This window comes from Alligator mississippiensis, chromosome 13 (assembly GCF_030867095.1).
Source record: "Alligator mississippiensis isolate rAllMis1 chromosome 13, rAllMis1, whole genome shotgun sequence".
Taxonomy (NCBI): domain Eukaryota; kingdom Metazoa; phylum Chordata; order Crocodylia; family Alligatoridae; genus Alligator; species Alligator mississippiensis.
In genome coordinates this window covers 16,212,264-16,231,814 of record NC_081836.1, presented here as the reverse complement: position 1 = coordinate 16,231,814, position 19,551 = coordinate 16,212,264, and the positions used below count along the sequence as shown (strand labels likewise).

General features: G+C 52.6%; 2 protein-coding genes across 3 annotated transcripts; both read right to left on the bottom strand.

Annotated features, from left to right (window-relative positions):
- Positions 1 to 734: 734 nt before the first annotated feature.
- SMIM1 (small integral membrane protein 1 (Vel blood group)) lies at positions 735 to 6,764 on the bottom strand. 2 transcript variants are annotated; one of them, XM_019494038.1, is made up of 3 exons: positions 6,618 to 6,764; positions 2,027 to 2,161; positions 735 to 1,675 (listed from the first exon to the last, which is right to left on the bottom strand). In XM_019494038.1, the coding sequence occupies exons 2-3, from the start codon at positions 2,128 to 2,130 to the stop codon at positions 1,549 to 1,551; spliced, it is 231 nt and encodes a 76-aa protein (XP_019349583.1). In that variant the 5' UTR covers positions 2,131 to 2,161; positions 6,618 to 6,764; the 3' UTR covers positions 735 to 1,548. The 2 variants fall into 2 exon arrangements, with proteins under 2 accessions (XP_019349583.1, XP_006270338.1); XM_006270276.4 differs by having other exon boundaries at positions 6,599 to 6,760.
- A 1,865-nt stretch (positions 6,765 to 8,629) lies between these two features.
- On the bottom strand, positions 8,630 to 19,409 carry CCDC27 (coiled-coil domain containing 27). Its single transcript, XM_059716312.1, has 13 exons — positions 19,287 to 19,409; positions 17,745 to 17,938; positions 17,245 to 17,374; positions 16,434 to 16,559; positions 15,739 to 15,854; positions 15,131 to 15,292; positions 13,035 to 13,256; positions 11,506 to 11,746; positions 10,847 to 10,977; positions 10,679 to 10,756; positions 9,890 to 10,102; positions 9,057 to 9,161; positions 8,630 to 8,919 (listed from the first exon to the last, which is right to left on the bottom strand). Exons 2-13 carry the CDS (start codon positions 17,883 to 17,885, stop codon positions 8,782 to 8,784), a joined length of 1,803 nt encoding a protein of 600 aa, XP_059572295.1. The 5' UTR covers positions 17,886 to 17,938; positions 19,287 to 19,409; the 3' UTR covers positions 8,630 to 8,781.
- Between the last annotated feature and the right edge of the window lie 142 nt (positions 19,410 to 19,551).

Sequence of the window (19,551 nt, the reverse complement as noted above, 5' to 3'; positions counted from 1 at the left end):
CAGACTCTGACTAATGCCACAGCCCCTAAGACACCAATGCTAAGCTCTCCCTTACATGTGCACCCAGCCTCAGTCTCCCAGTAGTGGGGGGGGAAAAGCATTAAAATCTGTTAATGGGGCCTCAAACACCTGGGGTCAGCCTGTAACAGCTGCTTGACTGGCAGGGTAAAAGGGGTGAGCTGCTGGTATCAGAGCAGGGGTGAGCTGCTTGTACCAGAAGCATTTGTAAGGCTCCATTAACAGCAGGGGCACTTTAGGGCCAGGAATACCAGATGCTGACATGAAAACATGCTCCTAACGAAGGTGGCTGCTCCAGCAAGCTGGGTTTTCTACTTGGGTAGCAAAACCACTGCCTGCAAGCAAAGTAATCTGAACCTTTGCAAACACAGGTATGCTGGTATGCTGGGGTGGGGGTTGGTGCTTCTGCTGAGAGATGCTAATTGGGGTGTGAAGAGGTGTGACCTCAACAGACCTAACTGAGCCAGCAGACAGTGGAACCATTGATGGGGACTCACTGGAGCATGATCAAGTCTCTGCCTGGTGTGGGTCTGTGTTGGGAACTGAACGCTGCTTGGGACACAACACACTTGTCAGAGGCAGAAAGTTTCCTCCTCTCCTTGCAGTGACAGGAGAGCACTGTAAGACCTGTGGGCTGCTTCCCTGATCTCCCCAGTATGAGCCTCTCCGTGGGGTGTACATGCATTCCAGCCTGGCCGCAGACAGGGGGAGCCAGGTAACTTTCAACCTGCTTTTATTTCTTACAATGATTGGATTGTGTCGCAGGGGGAAGAAATACAGAGCTTTGCATTGCTGGCTGTGTCTGAGCCCTGGGCCACAGCAGAGCTTTCTAAGGGAAAAGGCAGCAGTGTCCACAACCCTGACTGGAAAAAGCAGTAAATTCCTTTGCAGGGAAATTCAGTGGAGTGTCAATTCAAATACAATTAAGGCTCCCATCCCACTGTCTCCTAATGAGCCCAGCCCTCCAGGGGTATATGCAGCAGCCTGGAGGCTTTATGGCCACGGGGGGCTGATGGGACTTAAGGAAGTTTCAGGGACAGGATCAGCATCCCCCAGCTCCAGCCAGTGCACTCGCCACCCCAGCAGAGCCTCTGAGTAAAGGGTGGGCTCAAACAGGGGACTGGGAAGAGACCTCAAGCCTAGCAAGGGAGCAGCACCACTGCCCTGGAGCAGCCACTGTGAGATGAAAGCATGTGCTGGGGATGGCCCCCATGAGGGACAAGGGACCTCTGATGGCTCCTTAGTTCACAGTCTGAAATCAGGCACATTACCAGGTGGCTGGTGGCCCAGCCCCATCCTTACGCTCCACAGAGATGGTGGCACTTGGCTGCGTGTGGGCCAGGAGATGGGGCAGAGGCCAGAAAAAAGCCAGAGTTGTTGGTGACAGTTCACCTTTGTGTGGACATGTGGTGAAGGCTCCTGCTCCGTCCAGGCATGTTTGCAAGTGGGGCGCTGGGGAGTGGCAATGAGATACTTTGGATTAGGCCACAGGGGGATCCAGGCCTGGGGTTCTGCAGGCTGCGTTCTGCTCTACTTGCACTTGTGCACATAGTAACCTGTCATGTAGCCAATGATGAAAACAATCCAGAAGAGGATGTTTCCTCCGATCACTTTAACTGCGATGCCGACTTTCCCTGTGCACAGCTTATTGTAAACCCTGGGGAGAGAAACAGGGCATCCTTACCAAAGGGAGGAGAAGTGCAAGGCACCTGAGGATAAAACAGAAAACCAAGGCCCTGCCCACCCATCCTTGCTGACCACCCAAGTCCCTTGTCATTCATATAGAAGCACTATCCCCAATGGCAGGTCCAATTGCAGTCTGAACAATTCATGTACATCCCACCCCAAGTCATGCCGCAATTTCAATTCACGGCAGCATTTTTCTGCCCCCCACTCTCTGGTGGGGACAGGGGGCATCTGCAAGAAAACACTAGGGCTCGTACAGAACAAGTTCGGTATGTGCGGTGAGTCTACGCCTGTCAGACAGCAGAGCTACAGGTGTTCTCACCTCCTACATCCTGATGCCTCAGCAGTGGACACGTTCACACTGACTTCATCACGACTGTTGTTGTTCCACCGCCTGTACTGAACGCCTGTGTCTTGAGGCTGCATCCTCCCAAGGAAAAGTGTGAAGGAAATAAGTCTAAGAGGGAAGCAGAGGCAGACACCAGTCACAGCTGATGCCTTGACAGTAGGAAAACTTAACAAGATCACCTCTTATCTTCCCCCTACCCCTTGTTTATTCAAGAGGAAAGTGCCCATTACTATCAGTTATTTAATTCTAGGAGTGACAAAAATGGGCTCTAGGCCCTCATAATGACTCCAGATCAGTAGTTGTCCTGACTGTTGAGTAATAAAGGCATAAACTAGTGAGCCAACCAAATGAGTTGGCTGGATCAGGCGTTAAAATGGATCCTGTTCCAGAGTTGGAAGGGACTTTGAAGGGAACCCTCAATGCATCCCACCAGAGCAAATGGCTCACTGCAAAACTGAACTCCGACTATCCCAACCATTTCCATATGTACAGATCAGCAGGGGTGTTGCAAGCTATTGACCCGTCAACCTGCATCTTGGGCACTGGGAATCAAAGCAGTTCATCCCAGCCACTTCAGACCGGGGTGAAGAGCGCCATCCCCACAGCATCATCTGGAAACCCAAGGCCAGCCCCCAAGTCCCAGCAAAGCTTTGGAAGGCTTGCAGGAGCCTTTGGAGGAGTGCGGCAGAGCACAGGTTGTACCTGCCACTTTAAGGGGTCTGAGCAAGCAGTAAGCAGCCTGCAGGTGGGAGCAGACCCCATCAGGCAGTCACATGTTAAGCAGGAGGCTGCCTGATTGGTGGAGATGCTGGGAGCCTGGGTATAAGGCTGGACCTCAAGAGCAGAGCTAGTAGTTGCTGCAGGAGCAGGTCACCCAGCTGGAGCTGCTGCTCCCAGAACACCGGGAGGTCAAGGGTGGGAAACTGGGGGGATGGAGCAGGTTCCTGGTCCTGGGGAATGACCTAAAATTACACCCTGCTGGGGAGGATGGTGTGGTGGGGCTGCTGGTAGCAGGGCAGTCTCCAGGAAATGCCATACCAATGCCTCCCTAGCGAGAGGTGAGGATGGGGTGCCGGAAAGCCTCAGCCCCCACTGCCTTGTGGGTGACCCCGTGGAGGTGAAAGGCTAGGGGAGCACACCCTGACAGAAAAGCACAGGGCCAAGGCCCACTGAGTGGGGCCTGAGATGGGGTTCAGGCTGATTGAAGTGGGGTTGAGACAGGGCCCAGGCCCACTGAGCAAGGTCTGAGTCCCAAGGGACATTAGGCCCAGTGAAGGGCAGGGTAGAAGCCCACTGAGGGAGCCAGATGTTGAGGCCCCAGTGTGCGGGGTATGGGAAGAAGCACCAGCGTGGGGGGCATGAGGCCCAGGTAGGTCTGAGGATGCCTGTGGCCAAGCTTGGGCTGGGTGAGGCTGAGTGTGGCCCAGCCAAGGGGTTGTGGGAGTATTAGTGGATGTGTATGCCACCTGCGATGCATGGGACATGTTATAAGGGGAGGTTCAGAGCCATGTATTTGCCCTTGGCATTAGGGCAATTAAATGGGCAGCCTCCTGCCTAGGAGCAACTTAAGATGCATCAAAGGTGAGGCAGGTAGGTGGACTGCCCTAGCCGGGTGAGCAGGCCAGCATTCAGACTGGTCCTGGGATGGCCCACTGCTTACAAGGAAATGCAAGCAAAAGGACCAGAGCCAGTTGGAGACAATCGTCTCGATGCTGGAGCACCCTACTCCTCATTGCCCCTCAATGTCTTTAGGCTCTGCCAGAACAGGAGATCTGTGTCCTTAGCAACTCTGAATACTTTGTGTTTCAGACAGCAAGTGCAGTGGGCAGGTGGCTGTTTGCTCTTTGCAGAAGCTCCTTTCTGTAACAAGTTGTTCTGAGGAGAAGGAATCCACTGCTCTGATAAGGCACATAAGCCAGGATTAAGAGGAAACTCTGGGCAGGATCAGATGTCTGACATATGAAGGAAAAACAGATAAAGGAAAATAAGTGGTACCAGGCAGCTCCTTTCCTGCTGGTGAATTCTTGGGAGGTTTAATACTTGTGTATAAGCATATCTAGCATGGCCCTTGCTTACCCAGAGACACAGAAATTGAGCTTGATGCCATTCTCTTTGGGGATTTGTCGGAGCGAGCTGCAAAAGCTAAAGCCCTCTGGCATAGGCATGGACCTGCTTGTCACCAGGGGGACAAGCATTTTGCTATGGGTTTAGAGGCATTTGCCCTGGATTTATGCTGAAGGGTGTGGATGCAGTTAGTACCTGGTCCTTGGAGCATGGTGCCAAGGGCAACAAGACAAAACACTGACATCACCCACCTGTGTGCAGTCGGCCCCAGACACTACCACGCCTTACCCCTGCTAGCCCAATGCTAGAGCCCAGGGTAGGCCTTTGAGCTGTGTCCCTGATCAAAACCCACCCCTTTCCTGCTGTTATATGGAGGCTGCCCCCACACCACAAAGGTGGCTGCACTTCTATGCTGCTGTATATATGTACCCAGGTTTTTCATGTGCATTGGGATCCTGGCAAGGGAATGTCACACTACAGAAATGTGAAGCCTGATTTTTGGGAAATCTAGTGACATTCTCACCATGGGCACAATGTCTAAGGCAGCCCCAGGCCTGGCAGTGCAGCCTCTTTCTCCATTTCCTATCCCCTCCCCACCATGGGCCAGGAGTGCCTGATATTTCACATCTCAGATCCTGCACATTATTATCCTCCAGACAAACCTTATTTGATAACTAGTTTGCAGTGATCTTATAACTCCCTGGCAGGAGCCCCTGTCCTCCACTGTCCTGCCCTGTGAGGTAGCAGTGCCTGGAGGAAGGCGCCTAGCAGGGAGGGCAGCCCTGGTGGAGGACTGGAGAGGGGAAAATGGAAATGCAGCTAATGGCTGTGGGCCCAGGGAGGAATGGGCATGGGTGGACCAGGAGGGACCATGGTGCTTGGAAGGCCCTTTCTCCTTGCACTCTAAGTGCATTTACTTCCCTCTGTTCCCAGCTCACATTGTGTCAATAAGGGGCTTTGCATTCTTGGCATTGCTAACATAACAGTGCCCCTTAGTAAGACCTAACCTATGAGCCTGCTGGTGCCAGCAGTGGAAGCGGTGCTTGCTAATATCAAATGCTGGCTGCTTGGGAGGTCAGAGCTGGCAGCTCCCTTGGGAGTGCCCCTTTGAAGTGGATCAGTGCTGGGCTAGGCTTGGACACAGGGGCCTTGCCCAGTTTTGTTCTTATGGGGGATGGGACTGGAGCAGCCTGTGGGCTATGCTCAGTCACTGCCTAGCTGCCTACAGCCACAAGGAGCTGGTCCCCCAGCCAGGTGTCAGTTGGCTATGAGTTTCCTTGCCAGACAGCCTTCCTGCAGGGCCCCGGCTCCCATCAGGAAGTGGGGACATGGACAGAACAGGCCTGTTTGCTGCACCACAACTGGACCCAGGCCCATCAGGAACTGCAGGCCCCATTCAGTGGCCAGAGGGAGACCACTATGTGCACAGCCACTGATTGCTTGGGACAAAAAGTGGCACAGCAGGAACAAGAGTGCAAGTGACAGGTTAATACCCAGGGTGCCAGGGAAGGACGGTGAGTAGAGAGCTCTGGCCACCGCCTGCTCCCCCTCCACAAAGTATTTAAGGCCTGAGTGCATGCTGCCCAGTGAAACGGCTCAGTCAAGGACATGGACAAGTGAAAGGAGGGCAGTTCTAGGTTCCCCCTGACCAGAGCCTCCTTCCCAGTCCAGAAGATGCCAGGGCCAGGAAGAGGTTGGCTAATAGGTCCCAGGATTTCATAGGCCTAGGACAGGGGTGGGCAAAATGCAGCCCGAGGGCCGAATGCGGCCCATCAGGCCATTCTACCCAGCCTGCGGGGCCCCTAAAAAATTTAGAAAATTAATATTTATCTGTCCTGGGCTGCCTGTCGTGCGGCCCTCAATGGCTTGCCAAAACTCAGTAAGCAGCTCTCTGTCCAAAATAATTGCCTGCTCCTGGCCTAGGAGAAGTGCCCTGCACCAGCCCCATTGGGGGAATCCCTGCTGCCTGGCACTCCCTGGGAATGGGGCTGCTTTGCACCAGTGAAGCGGTGCCTGCTGCCTGGCTTGAACCCGGCGTCTCTTTCCATACGGCATGCCCCACAGCCTTGTTCCAGCCAGCTGCTGCTCTGCGCGGGGGCCTCCGCTGCTGTGTTCGGCACACTCTCAGCCTCCCAAGGTCCCCTCTGTCCCTCACACCTCCACGCGCTCCAGTTGCCACCCACACCTACTTGGCGGAAGCAGCAATGCTCATTTTGCCTGGGGGAGTTGTAAAATGAAACATCTCCTCTGCTGGCTGCCCTCAGCCAACAGCTTCAGATCTGTCTGCCTCTGGGGCTGCGACTCTGCCAGCTCATCCTAGCGCCTGCACAGACCTGAGTGCCAGTGATTCCCCCCTCTTCCCAAAAAAAGGGGTTGTTCTGGTTTTGGGTTTTTTGTTTGGGGGGGAGGGGGGGTTGTACATGGGGTGGAGGGAAATGATTTTTGGCTGAGATCACGCTTAAAGCTGCAGCCTGCTCTCACCTGAGGGTCTCAGTCCCACCTGGCTCCGCTCGCAGCTGTTCAGTAGAGGAAAATCTCTCTGTGCCAGTCCCTTTTTCTGCCTGGGGCGACTGTTCTAAGAAGTCCCGATGTTTTTCTGTGTGGGCTGTTGTGTAAAGCTAAGATTAGAGGAGGAGCTGGGGGTGGGGAGCTTGAAGGGAGGGAGGAGGGGTCCAGCTGAGTTGCCAACTTCTGTGAGCTGACTGTGCACAGCCCTGACCTCCTCTGCGCTGGGCTGTGCTGGCTGGGGCAAACCTGCCCATTCCCACAGGCTGACATTTAACCCCACCCAGTCCAAAGACAAATGTGGTGCCTGCAAGGGAAAATATTCACAAGGCCTGGAGCTGAGGAGGGTGAGCAAGCGTTACAGCTGCATGCACAGACCGTTGGACCCAGCCTCTCCTATTTTCCAGTTCTGCTCTCCACAGCCCAGTACCTCTGAGCAGGGCCAGGGAGGGGCCGGGCAGCCAGCCGAGGAGATTCCTGGACCAGCCCTTGACAGCTCCAACTCCTGCTCTTTTCCTCTGCTCCAGGGAGGCTAAATGCAGTTACTCTGCCTTTACTGCCCTGTGTGAAAAATCAGAATCCATCCCATTGTGCCTCTGTGAAGCCAGCACTGTTTGTCTGAAGCATGATCCTTCATGTCTAGATGTTGCAATAGGTCAGAGGAGTGAACGGGGCAGAGCAGGGAAGCCTTCTGCTCCTCTGGCTTGCCTGTTCATAGGGGCTCTTGTCTGCTGTTCCCAGCTTATGGCTCTTTGGGAAATCATCTGAAACATTATGCTAGTCTTGGCCTGGTTCTTGGCAGGCAAGCATCAGTCTTATTGCAGCCTCTTGCAGTTGGCAGTTTGATCATCAGTCAACAACGAGGGCTCAGTGAACAGACTCCCTTCTTACTCCTTCCTGGCCAGAATTGCAGCACTGTGAGGCTCTTAGGCACTTGCCTGTGCTAAGAGAATATGCGCTGAAGTGGATTTCCTAGTAGAGGGTAAAATAACTTGGCATTGACGTTTGCACAAGAACATACCCTGCCTGTTGTGTCCACTGCCCAGGAAATCAAGCAAGCCTGTTTTGCCAGCCCAGCCCCAACCAGGGTCTGTCACAAACACAACTGCAAGTATAATGGCTCACCTGCAACATTAGTAAAGACAGTCAAGGTCAAGGTTGTGGTTACACCCGCTTGTATCCACTGATATGGAGGCAGGCTCTGAATTGGTCCCTAAAACCTGGCAGGCTTTCAGACTTCAGGTCCCTGCTGTACTTGTTATGTGCACACAGGTAAACTGAAAGCATTGGGTGTCATCCTCCCAGGTGTCTGGGGGACCCTCCCACAGCCTCATGTTATCACTGAGAGACCCACTTGCAACTTCTACCATTGCAGTCATAAGTCAAACCCCCTTACATCCTCCCCCCCCCATGCTTATTTTTAAAAGTGGCTCATTTTAGATCAAATCAATCAAGTCAATGAGGAGCAAGTTTGAGACAGGCTGAAAAGTTGTTTTTGCAGGACTCCAAGCTGTATGGTGGGCTGGAGGATGCTGAACTGGACAAGAGCCAGGCAACAACCGTATAAGAGCCTCCTGCAGAGGTTTATTATATAAAGCAGGCGAGGGAGGATGGATTACAGATTACTGAAGCCTGGATGATCTGGCCCAGTGGTGTCTGGCAGGGGTTGAGAATCACACTATGGTGGGATGTGTTCAGAGGAGACTTGGATCTGATTGTCAGATTCCAGCAGTCTGCAGGAGCTCCTTGGTGGGGTCAAGGAAGCACTGTGATCCCACAGCTGTGCCTACATCTTGCAGGGGAGGGGAGGCTTGCCAGAGTTCACCAAAGCAGGCGTGAACCCCCTCACCATTCCTCTGCAAGGCTGGGATTCCATAGAGGGAAAATCTGAGAGGGCGAATGATTAGCAGCAAGTTAAGCCATAACCCCAATCCCCAATTCCAGCTCTGCATCAGCCACGGGATCCAGCAGCAGGGGATTGGGCTGAGTGACAAAACGCACTTCATGTCCAGTTCAGACATTTAATGTATCAGTAAAAAAAGAAAAATTAAAAACAGCCCCCCCACACAAAGAACAAGGCAGCAGGAAAGAGCCTGAGGTGGCAGCACCGCCTTGTCTGGATGTGGTGGCACGGACCACCTCTCAGGTGCTTATGGGGCCTATTTCACAGGGCTCTTTCTGCTAGACTTGGAATTGAGAAGGGACGACATTGCCATGTCAATGTTGTGCAGAGACGGGACCTTCACTCCTTTCTGCTTCAGCATGTGGTGGAACTCCAGCCGCTCTGTGATGATCCTCTGGGAATTGGGTACATGTACAAGGGAGCACCATGTTAGATGAAAGGATCAATCAGCTTCTCCTATCCCCCTCCATCCCCAGTGCTCAGAGGAAGGGTCCCAGCAGAAGCCTTCCTTCTCTGCCCCAAGCTGTATACCTGTAGGACTTCTAGCACCTCATCATCCCCAATCTCAGCCTGAGGGGATTTGCTGCCAGCTGTGCTGTGTGTAGCCTGAATGATTTTGCTTCGAAACCTTTCAAACTTGGGATGAAAAAAAAAAACCGGAATGAGTAGCTGCTTGAGTGGAGGCTGAAGAGCAAAGCTGAGGGCTCCTCAAATTCATGCTCAATGACAACTCACTGGCTGGTAACAGCCTTTCAACTCTGCCATAGGGAGGCTTTGTACAAGGACTGGAATTTCTGATCCCCTGACCCCCATTGCTGCACCCAGGACACCAGGGAAGGGAAGACCCCATTTGTTCCTGTAAAATCTCTCCTCTGAGCAAAGAGGACAGATGCAAGGGGCTTCACAGGGAGCCAGACACAGGCCTGGACTGGCAACAGGTACTTCTGGGCTAGTACTGTATAGAGACCTGATGGCTAATTGGCTCTGGCCCTTGGTGAGTCTGAGCAGAAACCACTGGACACATGTATGGACCCACTGGGCTTCCTGAGAGCACTTGTTGGAGCAGTGCAATGCCCTGTGTGACTTGGAGACAGTGGGGGAGGACTCCTGCAGGCCCCAGAACTAAAATCAAGGGCCATGTGAGTGCAGGGACCAGGCTGCCCTGAGAATGCAGTGCAGAGAATGGGCTGTGACCTGCCAGCCCCTCAGGGAAAGCAGGTTTACTCTGTTGCCAAAGGACAACAGGACCAAGGAGCAGCCTCAGGTGCCTGCTGTGGTGCCTGTGCCTGAGGAGGGCCCTGTCTAATCAGAGTGCCTCCTGCAGGGAGGGAGAGTCTGCAGTGCAGTGTGGAGACACCCTTTACCCTGGCATGCATGCACTCCAGCGCCACCCGGGTCTGCTGCTCTGCACGCTGCAGGGCCTCCACATGGCTCTGGGCTTCTTGCCGCTCGCCCTGCTGCTGCTGTAAATGATGCTGGCTCACAGCAAGCTCAGCCTGGAGCCGTCTGACTGTGCCCTGCAGCTCCTCCAGCAGCCTGGTGTTCTTGGTCAGACGGGATTCCTGCTCCTCCACGTCCTGAGGGGACACAATTCAGACCGGCACAGGGTGAGAATGGTGCAGTGGAGATCAAGTCTGCCCCGGAGAGCCTCTGTGCTGCTCGCCACACCTGCCTTGCCTTTCCCAGGGGGCTTGGGCGTGGAATAATGAGACTTGGTGGGGCCCAGGAATGTAACTGTTTTAGCCTGCTCTCCCCCCTTATTCCCTTTTATTTGCTATTCCAACTCGGAGCATTAACCAGGCTGGCATCCCTTCCACTGGTGGCTCTTACAAAAACTAAGTTGACATGGGAATCAATGTCCAGTTCATAATGCCTTAGGAGGAGCCCCAACCCCCAAAATTTGGAAGGGTGTGAATGGGCTGAGTCTTGAGAGAGGGATGCAGAGCAAAAGACATGGGACACCAGTGCAGGAATCCAGAGAGAGCACTGGCCCAGGGCAAAGGTCTGTAGAGTTAGAGTTTCAGCACTAAAGGACTGAAAGGGACACAAGCTTCTTCAAATGGTACTGTGTGTTTGATTTGCACAGGCCCAGGCTGGAGATGAGCACAGCAGGGAATGCCAGGGTTGCCTGCTATATCCAAAGTCAGGGTCACCTGTCGAAGTTTGTAGTTCTCTCTTTCTATTGTTCCCATCAGTTCCTCATGCTTTCGTTCCTCTCGCAAGCTAGAAAACTGAGAGAAAAGGCTCCTGCTAGTATGTCAAGTCACAGAAAGCCCAATTTCCTGATTACTTGGGAAACAAACTTTCCTAGGTGACAGTACCTTGACAGACATGGCTTGGAGTTGGGCTCCTCGCTCTCTGAGTTCCTTCTGTAGCATTGCCTTCTCGGACTCCACTTTGCACAGCTGGGATTGCTGGAAATCCAGCTGTCTTTGCAAGGAAGAGACAGCGCCTATAATGTCAGAGTACAGTTTTGAGCCAGCCGAGCCCTCAGGCAGGTGAGAAGAGAGGCTGGTGAGGACAGAGAGGTTGATTCCATAAGCAAGAACTTAGTTGGCTGGGGACATAATCTAAATTTAATTTAGTGGCAGGAGGGTTAATGCTTCACCGGAGTGTCACCAGTTATGCTTTGCATAGCAGAACTGCAATGCCTCTTCCTTAATAACAGCTCGAAAGGACTTGTCAATGGTCTGTTTTCAGCCTGGTGGCCCAGACTGAGCCCATCACAAGATTGCAGATGAGGTGCTGCTCCTGTTTTTGCATGACCTGCTCTCAGTGAGCACCCAGTCTTTGGCAGAGGTTTTCATGTAGGGTCTGCCATGGCCTAGCAATGGGTATCTTCACCCAGCAAGCTACATGAGAAAAGGATTTCAAGAGCTGCTGCTGTTATGAAGTGCCCTTTAAAGGTGTCTGGGAGATAGAAGCTGAAGCCTTTCAGTGCAGACCTAACTTTGATATGGAAGGTCTCATGCTCTAGTACCTGTGGCCATGTTGTAGGCAGTTTTCACTTTCTCCAGCTCCTCACAGAGCTCCTGATTTACTCTCTGCAATTCTTGGAGCTTAGTCAGGGCTTCCTGCTCCTCTGCTGCAGCCTCATCCTGAGCCTCCACCTCTTCCTCCAATTTCACCTCCTCTTCCAGAGCTTCTTCCCCCTCCATCTCACCTGGAATCTCTTCCTCACTGGCTTCCTGTCTCAAACCATTTTGCTGCATTTCTGAATACTACAAAGGCAAAAGGACAAAGAGGAATTGGGAGCAGCTCCTTGGATCTATGTGGCTAGACATTCTTCTCTCCCATTGTAGTGAGGGGTCAGTTAAGTTAGGATCCTGTACACCTATAGGACGATCTAGGATTTCAAAAAAAGGGAGTGCAGATGATGTGGTGTATCATCACATATAACATAACACATATTTTTTTCCAGTTAAACAGGCATTAGAAACAATACTAATATGCTAGGGGCCCGGGGGCATATTTTGTTTAAAATCAAAGCAACAACAAATATGACTTTATTGGAATGTGCTTTGATTTGCTATTATGTTAAAAAGCACAACAGACTAGACAAAAAACAATAAAAAATGCTGTTTCATTAGTCCTGTAATCATTAGAATTAAATGGACATCTCTTTTTTTCAGATTCATAAAACAAAATCTGGCCTTCTTGAGCATCTTGGTAGTGCATCCAATGCTTCACTGAAAGTAATTTCCATGCTTGAGTTAATGTTCACCTTAGTGTTTTTAGCTAGAATTAAAAGGAGTCTGCAGTGCTGTTAAATAAAAGCTACGTTACCAGGTACAGCTAACAGATAGCAGAAATGCACAAGAAAGGATAGCTTGTTTAGTAGACCATTAAGAAGAGGTTTGTTAACACCAGAGAAACAAAAGTTTTAGAAGGAATCAGGAAAATTATAATAAGCCATGAAGTCAATTGAGTGTCTCACTGCTGCCTGAACAGAAATGCTGCTGCTGCTGTTGCTGCTGCCAGGAAGTTGGTTATAAACTTTGGATAAACCAGGAATCAAAGCAGGGGCAGCAACTGCGTCACTGCAGTCACCCTTGATCCATCCCTGCATATACCAATGTCCAAATTCTGCATTTATGCAGTTTCCCTTGTATCTTCACAGCAATGTCGATAACTCTTGTTCCTAAAAACCACTTCCAAGACACCCACATGCTTTAAGAAGCAGAGCCAAAATGTTCTCACAGATCCACATATTGTACATCTGGATTTACCTTCTTTTGCAGGGATGTAACTGAGCAGAATTTGGCCATGGGATGTGAACTTGAGCTATTTTAATCATAAGGTGGTATGTCTACCTCTTTTGATATAAGGTTTTTTTGTACAAGCTTTCCCTGAAAATTAAATACTCAAAGGGTAACAGGGCAGGGAAGAGAGAGACATTTAGAGGCGGTAGTGCTGAAAGGATGCATATAGCATACCACTGTAACCAGGGCTCTCACTCCATTGAGGATTTATCTGGGCTAGGTCAGACCCTCCCCACCCCTCTTTCACCTCCTCTTCCAGCTGCTGCAGTTCCTCGTGGTCTTCCATCAAGGCTTGGGATAAGCTGGCGATCTTGGAGCCCAGTAACCTGTCAGAATGGTTCAGTTTGATTTGCAAGCATGCCACTTCTTCTCTCAGATTGCTTGGGGCAAAGCTGCCCTGCACTGTGCTACTCAACCTGAGCTTTTGCAACCTGATGCCCCTGAGTACAGGTGGTGCAGCTGCATCTGTCTGCAAGGAAATAGACAGCATGAAGAAAGACACCCAAGAAGCAAACCACAGGAATGAGAGTCAGTACTGGCCATGGATACCCCAGCATTCTGGCTGTAGGCTGCCTCTGGCCCCCATGGCTGCAGTCAGCTTCCTCATGACAATTAAGGTTTCACAATCAAAGTGGGATTGTTGGGTGCACCATTTGCAAACAGCTACCAAAATGCTCTTCCCCGTTCCCCGTGACTGCTTTGCTTGGATCACACCTTGAGATCTGCCCTGGAGCATTTAACAGCAGCTCTCTCTTTCAGGGTCCCTTTTTTTTTTGTTTTTGCCTTGTCGCAGGACACCAAGGTGTGCCTGCACCTTTAAGGGTAGAAGCAGCCTAGCAAAAAAGCCCTGCAGGCTAGGCAGAGCTCTACAGCTGCAGGTTGCCTGAGTAACAGGCTAATAAGGTAATTAGCTGGCACCTGCAGGCAGTCGGTTGACCTGAAGGAGACAGAGCCCTGGGTACATATAAGACCAGGACTTGGGCTGGTAGGGTTCACTCTGTCTGGCAACTGCCAGGAGAAGTAGCTCCTGTGCAAGAGAGCTGCCCAATACACCTAGCTGCCTCCATGTGCAGTAAGTCTCCAGGAGACCATAAGGTACCTGGGGTTATGAGGTGTACTGTACAAAGGGGAGAAGTTTGCTCTTGCAGGGGCAAAATGTGGTCTCTTTTGGTTATGGTTGTTATAGCCCAGGGACTTACATTTGTGTTATTGTTTGTACCGGTGGTTTTGGGATGAGGCTATAAGGCAGGGGTGGGCAAAATACATCCTGTGGACTAAATCTGGCCCACCAGGCCATTCTATTGGCCTGTGGGGCCCCTAAAAATTTTTAGAAAATTAATATTTATCTGACCCAGGCTGCCTATCAAAGATGACAGGAGCCAGGGGCAGTAGGACACAGGGGAAGCCATAGCAGGGCCTGCTCGGCTGGCCCGGCCCTGCCCCTCATCTCCCAGCCGGAGGGCAAGGGGAAGGACTTCTGGTGGCAAAGGTCATGGATTAGGGAGCGGGACTTCTAGTGGAAAGATGGCAACCAGGGGGCACCAGTCAAGGGATGGGGCTACCCATGCGGCCCTCAATGACTTGCTAAAACTCAGTAAGCGGTCCTCTGCCCAAAATAATTGCCTTCCTCTGCTATAAGGGGAGGAGAAGACCTCATTAGTGCTCAGAGGGGGGCACTTAATTTTGTAGAGCCCCAGCACCAGGGGGGCGCAGCTTCAGAGGACCGGAGAGCCCAGCGCCAGAAGGGCGCAGCAGACAAGGACCAGGGTCTGGTGACAAGAAGAGATTGATGAGGGCTAGTGCCTCAAAGCGGGGCCTGACACAGTGAGTCTAAGCTAAGAGGCCTAGCTATATTAAAGGGGTGGAGGCCGAGTAGGCTGAGGTCCCAACAGAAGGTATAACAACTGTGTAACACCTGTGAGGCATGGAGTGTGATAAAGGGAAGGTTGGAGCTGCACAATGGGCGCATAAAGCCTGAGGTGCCCCACACAGCACAGTAATAAAGAGAGGCCTAGCAAAGGGCTTAAAAACCAGGGAGCTTGAGTAGGGTTCAGCAGACCGGGACCAAGTGAACGCCCGTGGGCAGCCTCCTGGCTTATTTTACCAACAAGATGTGGCAGGCAAGAGGGCTCCCTCAGGGCAGACCTTGCGTGGTTGCAGAGTGACCAGGGGCTTCACGGTCCCCCCCAGGGACTATACTCCATGATGTGCCTCTTGGAGGAAATGTTTTTGCTTAGCTGTCCCCCAACTTTTCCAGACCCGCTGCTCAGCAGCTTCATAACCAGAATGACTGTGGTCACTGCCTGCTTCATGACACAGGTATGGGAAGTACTCAGGAGTCACCTGTACTCCCAGGATGCTGCTCTGCCTAAGCATATCCAGCTGCTTCTTTAGGCTCTCCACCTCCTCCCTGAGGTCAGAGATCACACTGTCCTTCCTGGCACATTCTGCCTCACACTTGGAAAGATGATTAACCTCTTCCTCCAGCATTAGCAGGCACTCTTCCTGGAAACAGCACAGACACTGCCATCAGACATTGTTGTGAGTGAGATGCCACAGCTGTGGTTGGATGCAAAAGAGATAGGCAAATGGTCTATGAACAGATGGCTTTCTGCATTTTATGGCCAGCCCTTACTGGGGAGTTTAGAGTGACTGTCAATCAGGGACTATGATCTGGTAGTCTTGAATCTTCTGTTTGGCTTTGACAAGGGCTGGCTCTTTTTTTAACTCCAGCTAGCTTCTTTTTCTTTCTTCCCCCATCTCCCCACACCCTATTTCTAACATAGGAAAGTGATACCCACTTTGCATTAAGCTCTGAAAAGAACCATTGAGATCCTCAAAACTCCATTTATCGCAGAAGTCTTATGCCCAGTAGCAAATCTTTTTTCTAGCTGGGTGATTTTGCAATCAATCATGTGCTTGGTCTGCTTTTCTATCTGACATATTTTCACCTTTTCACGGATTGCATCAATGTACCAGGGGACATTACTGCTTGAGGGCTCTTCCAGCTGTATAACTGGAGGTGCTCCTGGGAAATTCTTCCATTTAGGCTGTAGGACTTGGTCAGCTGTTGGTGGAAAATATAAGCCAAAAGTGGAAAAAGCATTTATTTAATATTATCCAAGGACTTGAAAACTTAATACTGCGGACAACAAATCTCTGTAGCAATCTCAACTGTTAGGGTTCCATCTACTCGCCTATGGGGAAAAATCTCCTTTGAAAACACTTTAATCCAGTATGAAAGTATATCATACTGGATTTAAAAAAAAAAAAAGTTAATCAACTCTCCACCCTCCAGGCTTCAGAGATGTGTCTTGTAGCAGGTAGAGAGATAGAACAACTCTAATTGGCAACATCTTCTGACTTATGGGTGGATTTGTATGTGCCATAGGCCAGACTGGAACAGGGACCTTGAAGGGCAACATCTCTTCCATTCATATTCCTCCATGCAGTGTATAACATGGAAACCACATTGGTAAACAGAGCAATCAAAAGCAAGTCACCAGTGCTTTTTGCAGTAGCATGTTGTGGTGACTTGCAAATGACTCAGATTTTAAAGGATTCTTGCCCTCCTGGGGAAAATGCATGTGTGCGTGCATGCACATGTGCATGTGCACACACGCTTACTTTACAGTAATGCCCTTACTGTTGGCTGGCAGCTGCGTGTTCTGAAAAGCAGACTTCCATTCTTCAAAGCTGAGTTGGGGAGACAGACAACTGGAACTCAATGTGCTAGACATATTAGAGATGTCGATCTCTGGTAAGTTGCTTTCTGTGTTTTAAAAATAACTGGTTATTGCTACGTGATACGGGTAAAATGCTAATGCTATTTTGTGGTTTAGTAGAATTGGAGAATGTGAATTTTGTATTTTATGATATTGTCTGACTTAAATATTAATTACATGTAAACTATGAATTTGGTATGCGATGGCTTGTGCTATCCAAGGAGACTTGCACCTTCATGGTAACACAAATTTAGGATATAGGGAGGTGTGATGGGTGAGATATGCATCCCCGTATATAAGGAGAAGTCTGTTCTAAAACAGCTGGGGTTGAGCCTGCAGGTAACTGCTCTGGCCTGAATAATGGGACTGGCACTCGGTACATAGGGAACCCTCACCTCCTCTTAGTACAACTACCCTGAACTGCCACAGGGTGTTCTTGTTTCCCACAAGATTTGCTTGCTTTCCTAACCTCTTGGTAGCACTAGGGAAATGCGAAACAAACATCCCTCTTAAAAGCAGGTCTTTGATTAGTACAGCTTCATGAAGTGCAAGCTGTACACTGAAGGAGTCACCAGTACCAGGGCTACCTGAGGGTCGCTGAATAAAGGGGTATAGTTGGTAGGATGTAAGCAAGGAGGACTGGGGAAAGAAGAGATGTCATGGGAGAAGGGACCTATTGTACCTGGACAAAAGGAACATCTTCGATCAGCCCATCTCCCTCATGAGCCTTACCAAGCTGGGATGTAGAAGTTGCTTTGTTACAAAGCCTGGGACATCCTGGGCGTAACAGAAAAGATCTTTGCAGCTCCTCCATCTGGGGCTTGTACTCCGATTCAAAGGAGCTAATGGCTCTGATATCAGCCTGGCAAACAGGAGGAAATGGAGGCACCTCATTTAGAAAGTGCTTTGTGATGGTAGATACCTGGAGTCAGGTGTGTGGGATAATGCTGTGAATCCACGAGGGCCAAGCAGAGGATGGGAAGTTCAGAGCAGCTTGTTCTCCTGGCTGCCCAAGAGCATCTTCCTTTGGAACCTACATGGGACAGAAGCTGTGGTCTCAGGGCCCCCTTCCCTACCCCCATCTTGCAAGGTGCTGGGTTCTTCCTACAGGGACTCAGCACCTCCCAACGCTGACCCTGAGGAATTGGCATTCCTGGGGCAGCTCCTGGTTGGCCCCTCCCCCAGAGTTGCCCTGTCTGGGACATGGTGTGCACCATTGCCCATCTAAGTACTTGGTTCTCATAGTAGCGCTGGATGGCCTGGGCTGATTTGCTGAGGGCAGATCTGCCTCTGGGAAGCTTCCACACGGGGCTCTGCTGCCGTCGGCTGCTCAGTTCCTGCAGCTCGCCAAGCCCCTTAGCCAGCAAGTTCATCTTGCCAGCAGACCCCGGATGCTGAAGACTAGAGCAGGCGATGGACAGGGAGCCTGGGGGGGGGTAGAAAAGCCCAGTTAGACCATGCTGCTCTTCCCTGGTGCTGCTGCTTCCTGTCTCAGCCCTTGTCATCAGGAGTTTTGATGCTATTCTGTATTGAGGGAAGGATCTTGCAGTGGTGGCACAGGACAGGCCAGCAGCCTGGTGCTGTTGGGATAGGCACAGCAACCTTGCTTGGGGCAAGTGCTGCCATGGTGAGCAGCAGGCTCTGGCGAGGGCAGGCCCAGAGCAGCCATGGCCAAATGCCAGCACAGGCCTTGCACAGGCAGCATGCCTGAGGGCTTGCCCTCCCTTGTTCATGCGTAGGCCATTGCCTAGGCTAGATGCTCATCCCACCAATGTGTGAACTTTAATGGGGGCCACTGGCTCTACCCCCCAACCCACCCCCAAGGCCTGACCCTAAAGGTGGCCCCTGGGGCTGCAAAGGGGCAGGTACCAAGGTTTGCCCAGCTCTTGAGCATGAGCAGCGCTGTGCCCTGCTCCCCTTGGACCCTGCTGACATGGGCAGATTAATGAATGTGCAAGCTGGGCACGAGCCCAGGGGCCCCTACCAATTTGGGGCTCTGACCCCAGGATCCTTATCAGCAGGGAAATGAAAGCCGCAGCTTTAAACCCGGTGCCCATTTTTGGCACCCGGTTTCAAACTGCGGCTTTCACATTTACTTCCCTGGGGCCTAGAGGTGAGGCCCCTCCACCAATGGGGCTGGGGGGGGGCCGGGACAGCCACGCTGGGCCTGGAGGAGGGGGCTGAGCCGGGATGGGGGAGCTGTGCCCTACCCGGGGTTGGGCTGGGCCAGGAGCACTGTGCCACGCTGCGCCTTGGTGGGTGGTGGCGCTGGGAGGGCCTTGGGCGCTAGAGCCCCCCAATTCATCTTGGCCCCGCCGCAGCCACCCCTCCCCGTGCCACCGCCTGCCCGCCCGCCTGCAGAGACGGGGCGTGGTGCTCCCGGCCGGCCGGCGCACAGCAGCTCCCGGCAGGCCAGTGCAAGGCGCCGGGTGGGGAGCGACACTGAGCCGTGGGGGGGACTGCCTCCGTGTGATCGGGAGTGGGGAGGTCTTGTGAGGGGAAAGTGTGTGTTTGTGTGCGTGTGTGTGTCCCTCCCCCAGCTTCAGGAGGCACCAGTCGCTCGTGGAGGCGGGCGTGTCCCCCCCCCAGCCCGCCGGGGCCCACCCGGCCTCCCCCGCCAGCACGAGGAGGGGAAGGGGCCCCTCTCCTCCACCCCCCCCCCCCAGCTCCCGTGCGGGGCCCTGCACTTTCGCCCGCTGGAGCCGCGCCCGGGCCGCGGGGTCAGTGCCAGGGCCGGTACTAGGGGACCCCGCCCCGCCCCGCACGGGCCTCACCTGCCGGCGCCGCGGGCTCTGCTGTGCTCTGCTCGGCTCTGCCCCGCGCCCGGCGGGGGGGGCCGTGGCCAATGAGGCGGAGGCGCGACGTGGGCCCGCGTGTGGACAGGGGTTGCTACGCGACCGGCCGCCGGGGGCGGGGCGCGGGGTGTCGGCGCTGCCCCGCCCCGCCCCCGGCAGCCCCTGGCTTGAACAGCTTCTCCCGCCCGTGCGTGCCCGTGTGGCTGCGTGCCTGCGCTCCGGGGAGGAGGCGCTGCGCACCGGG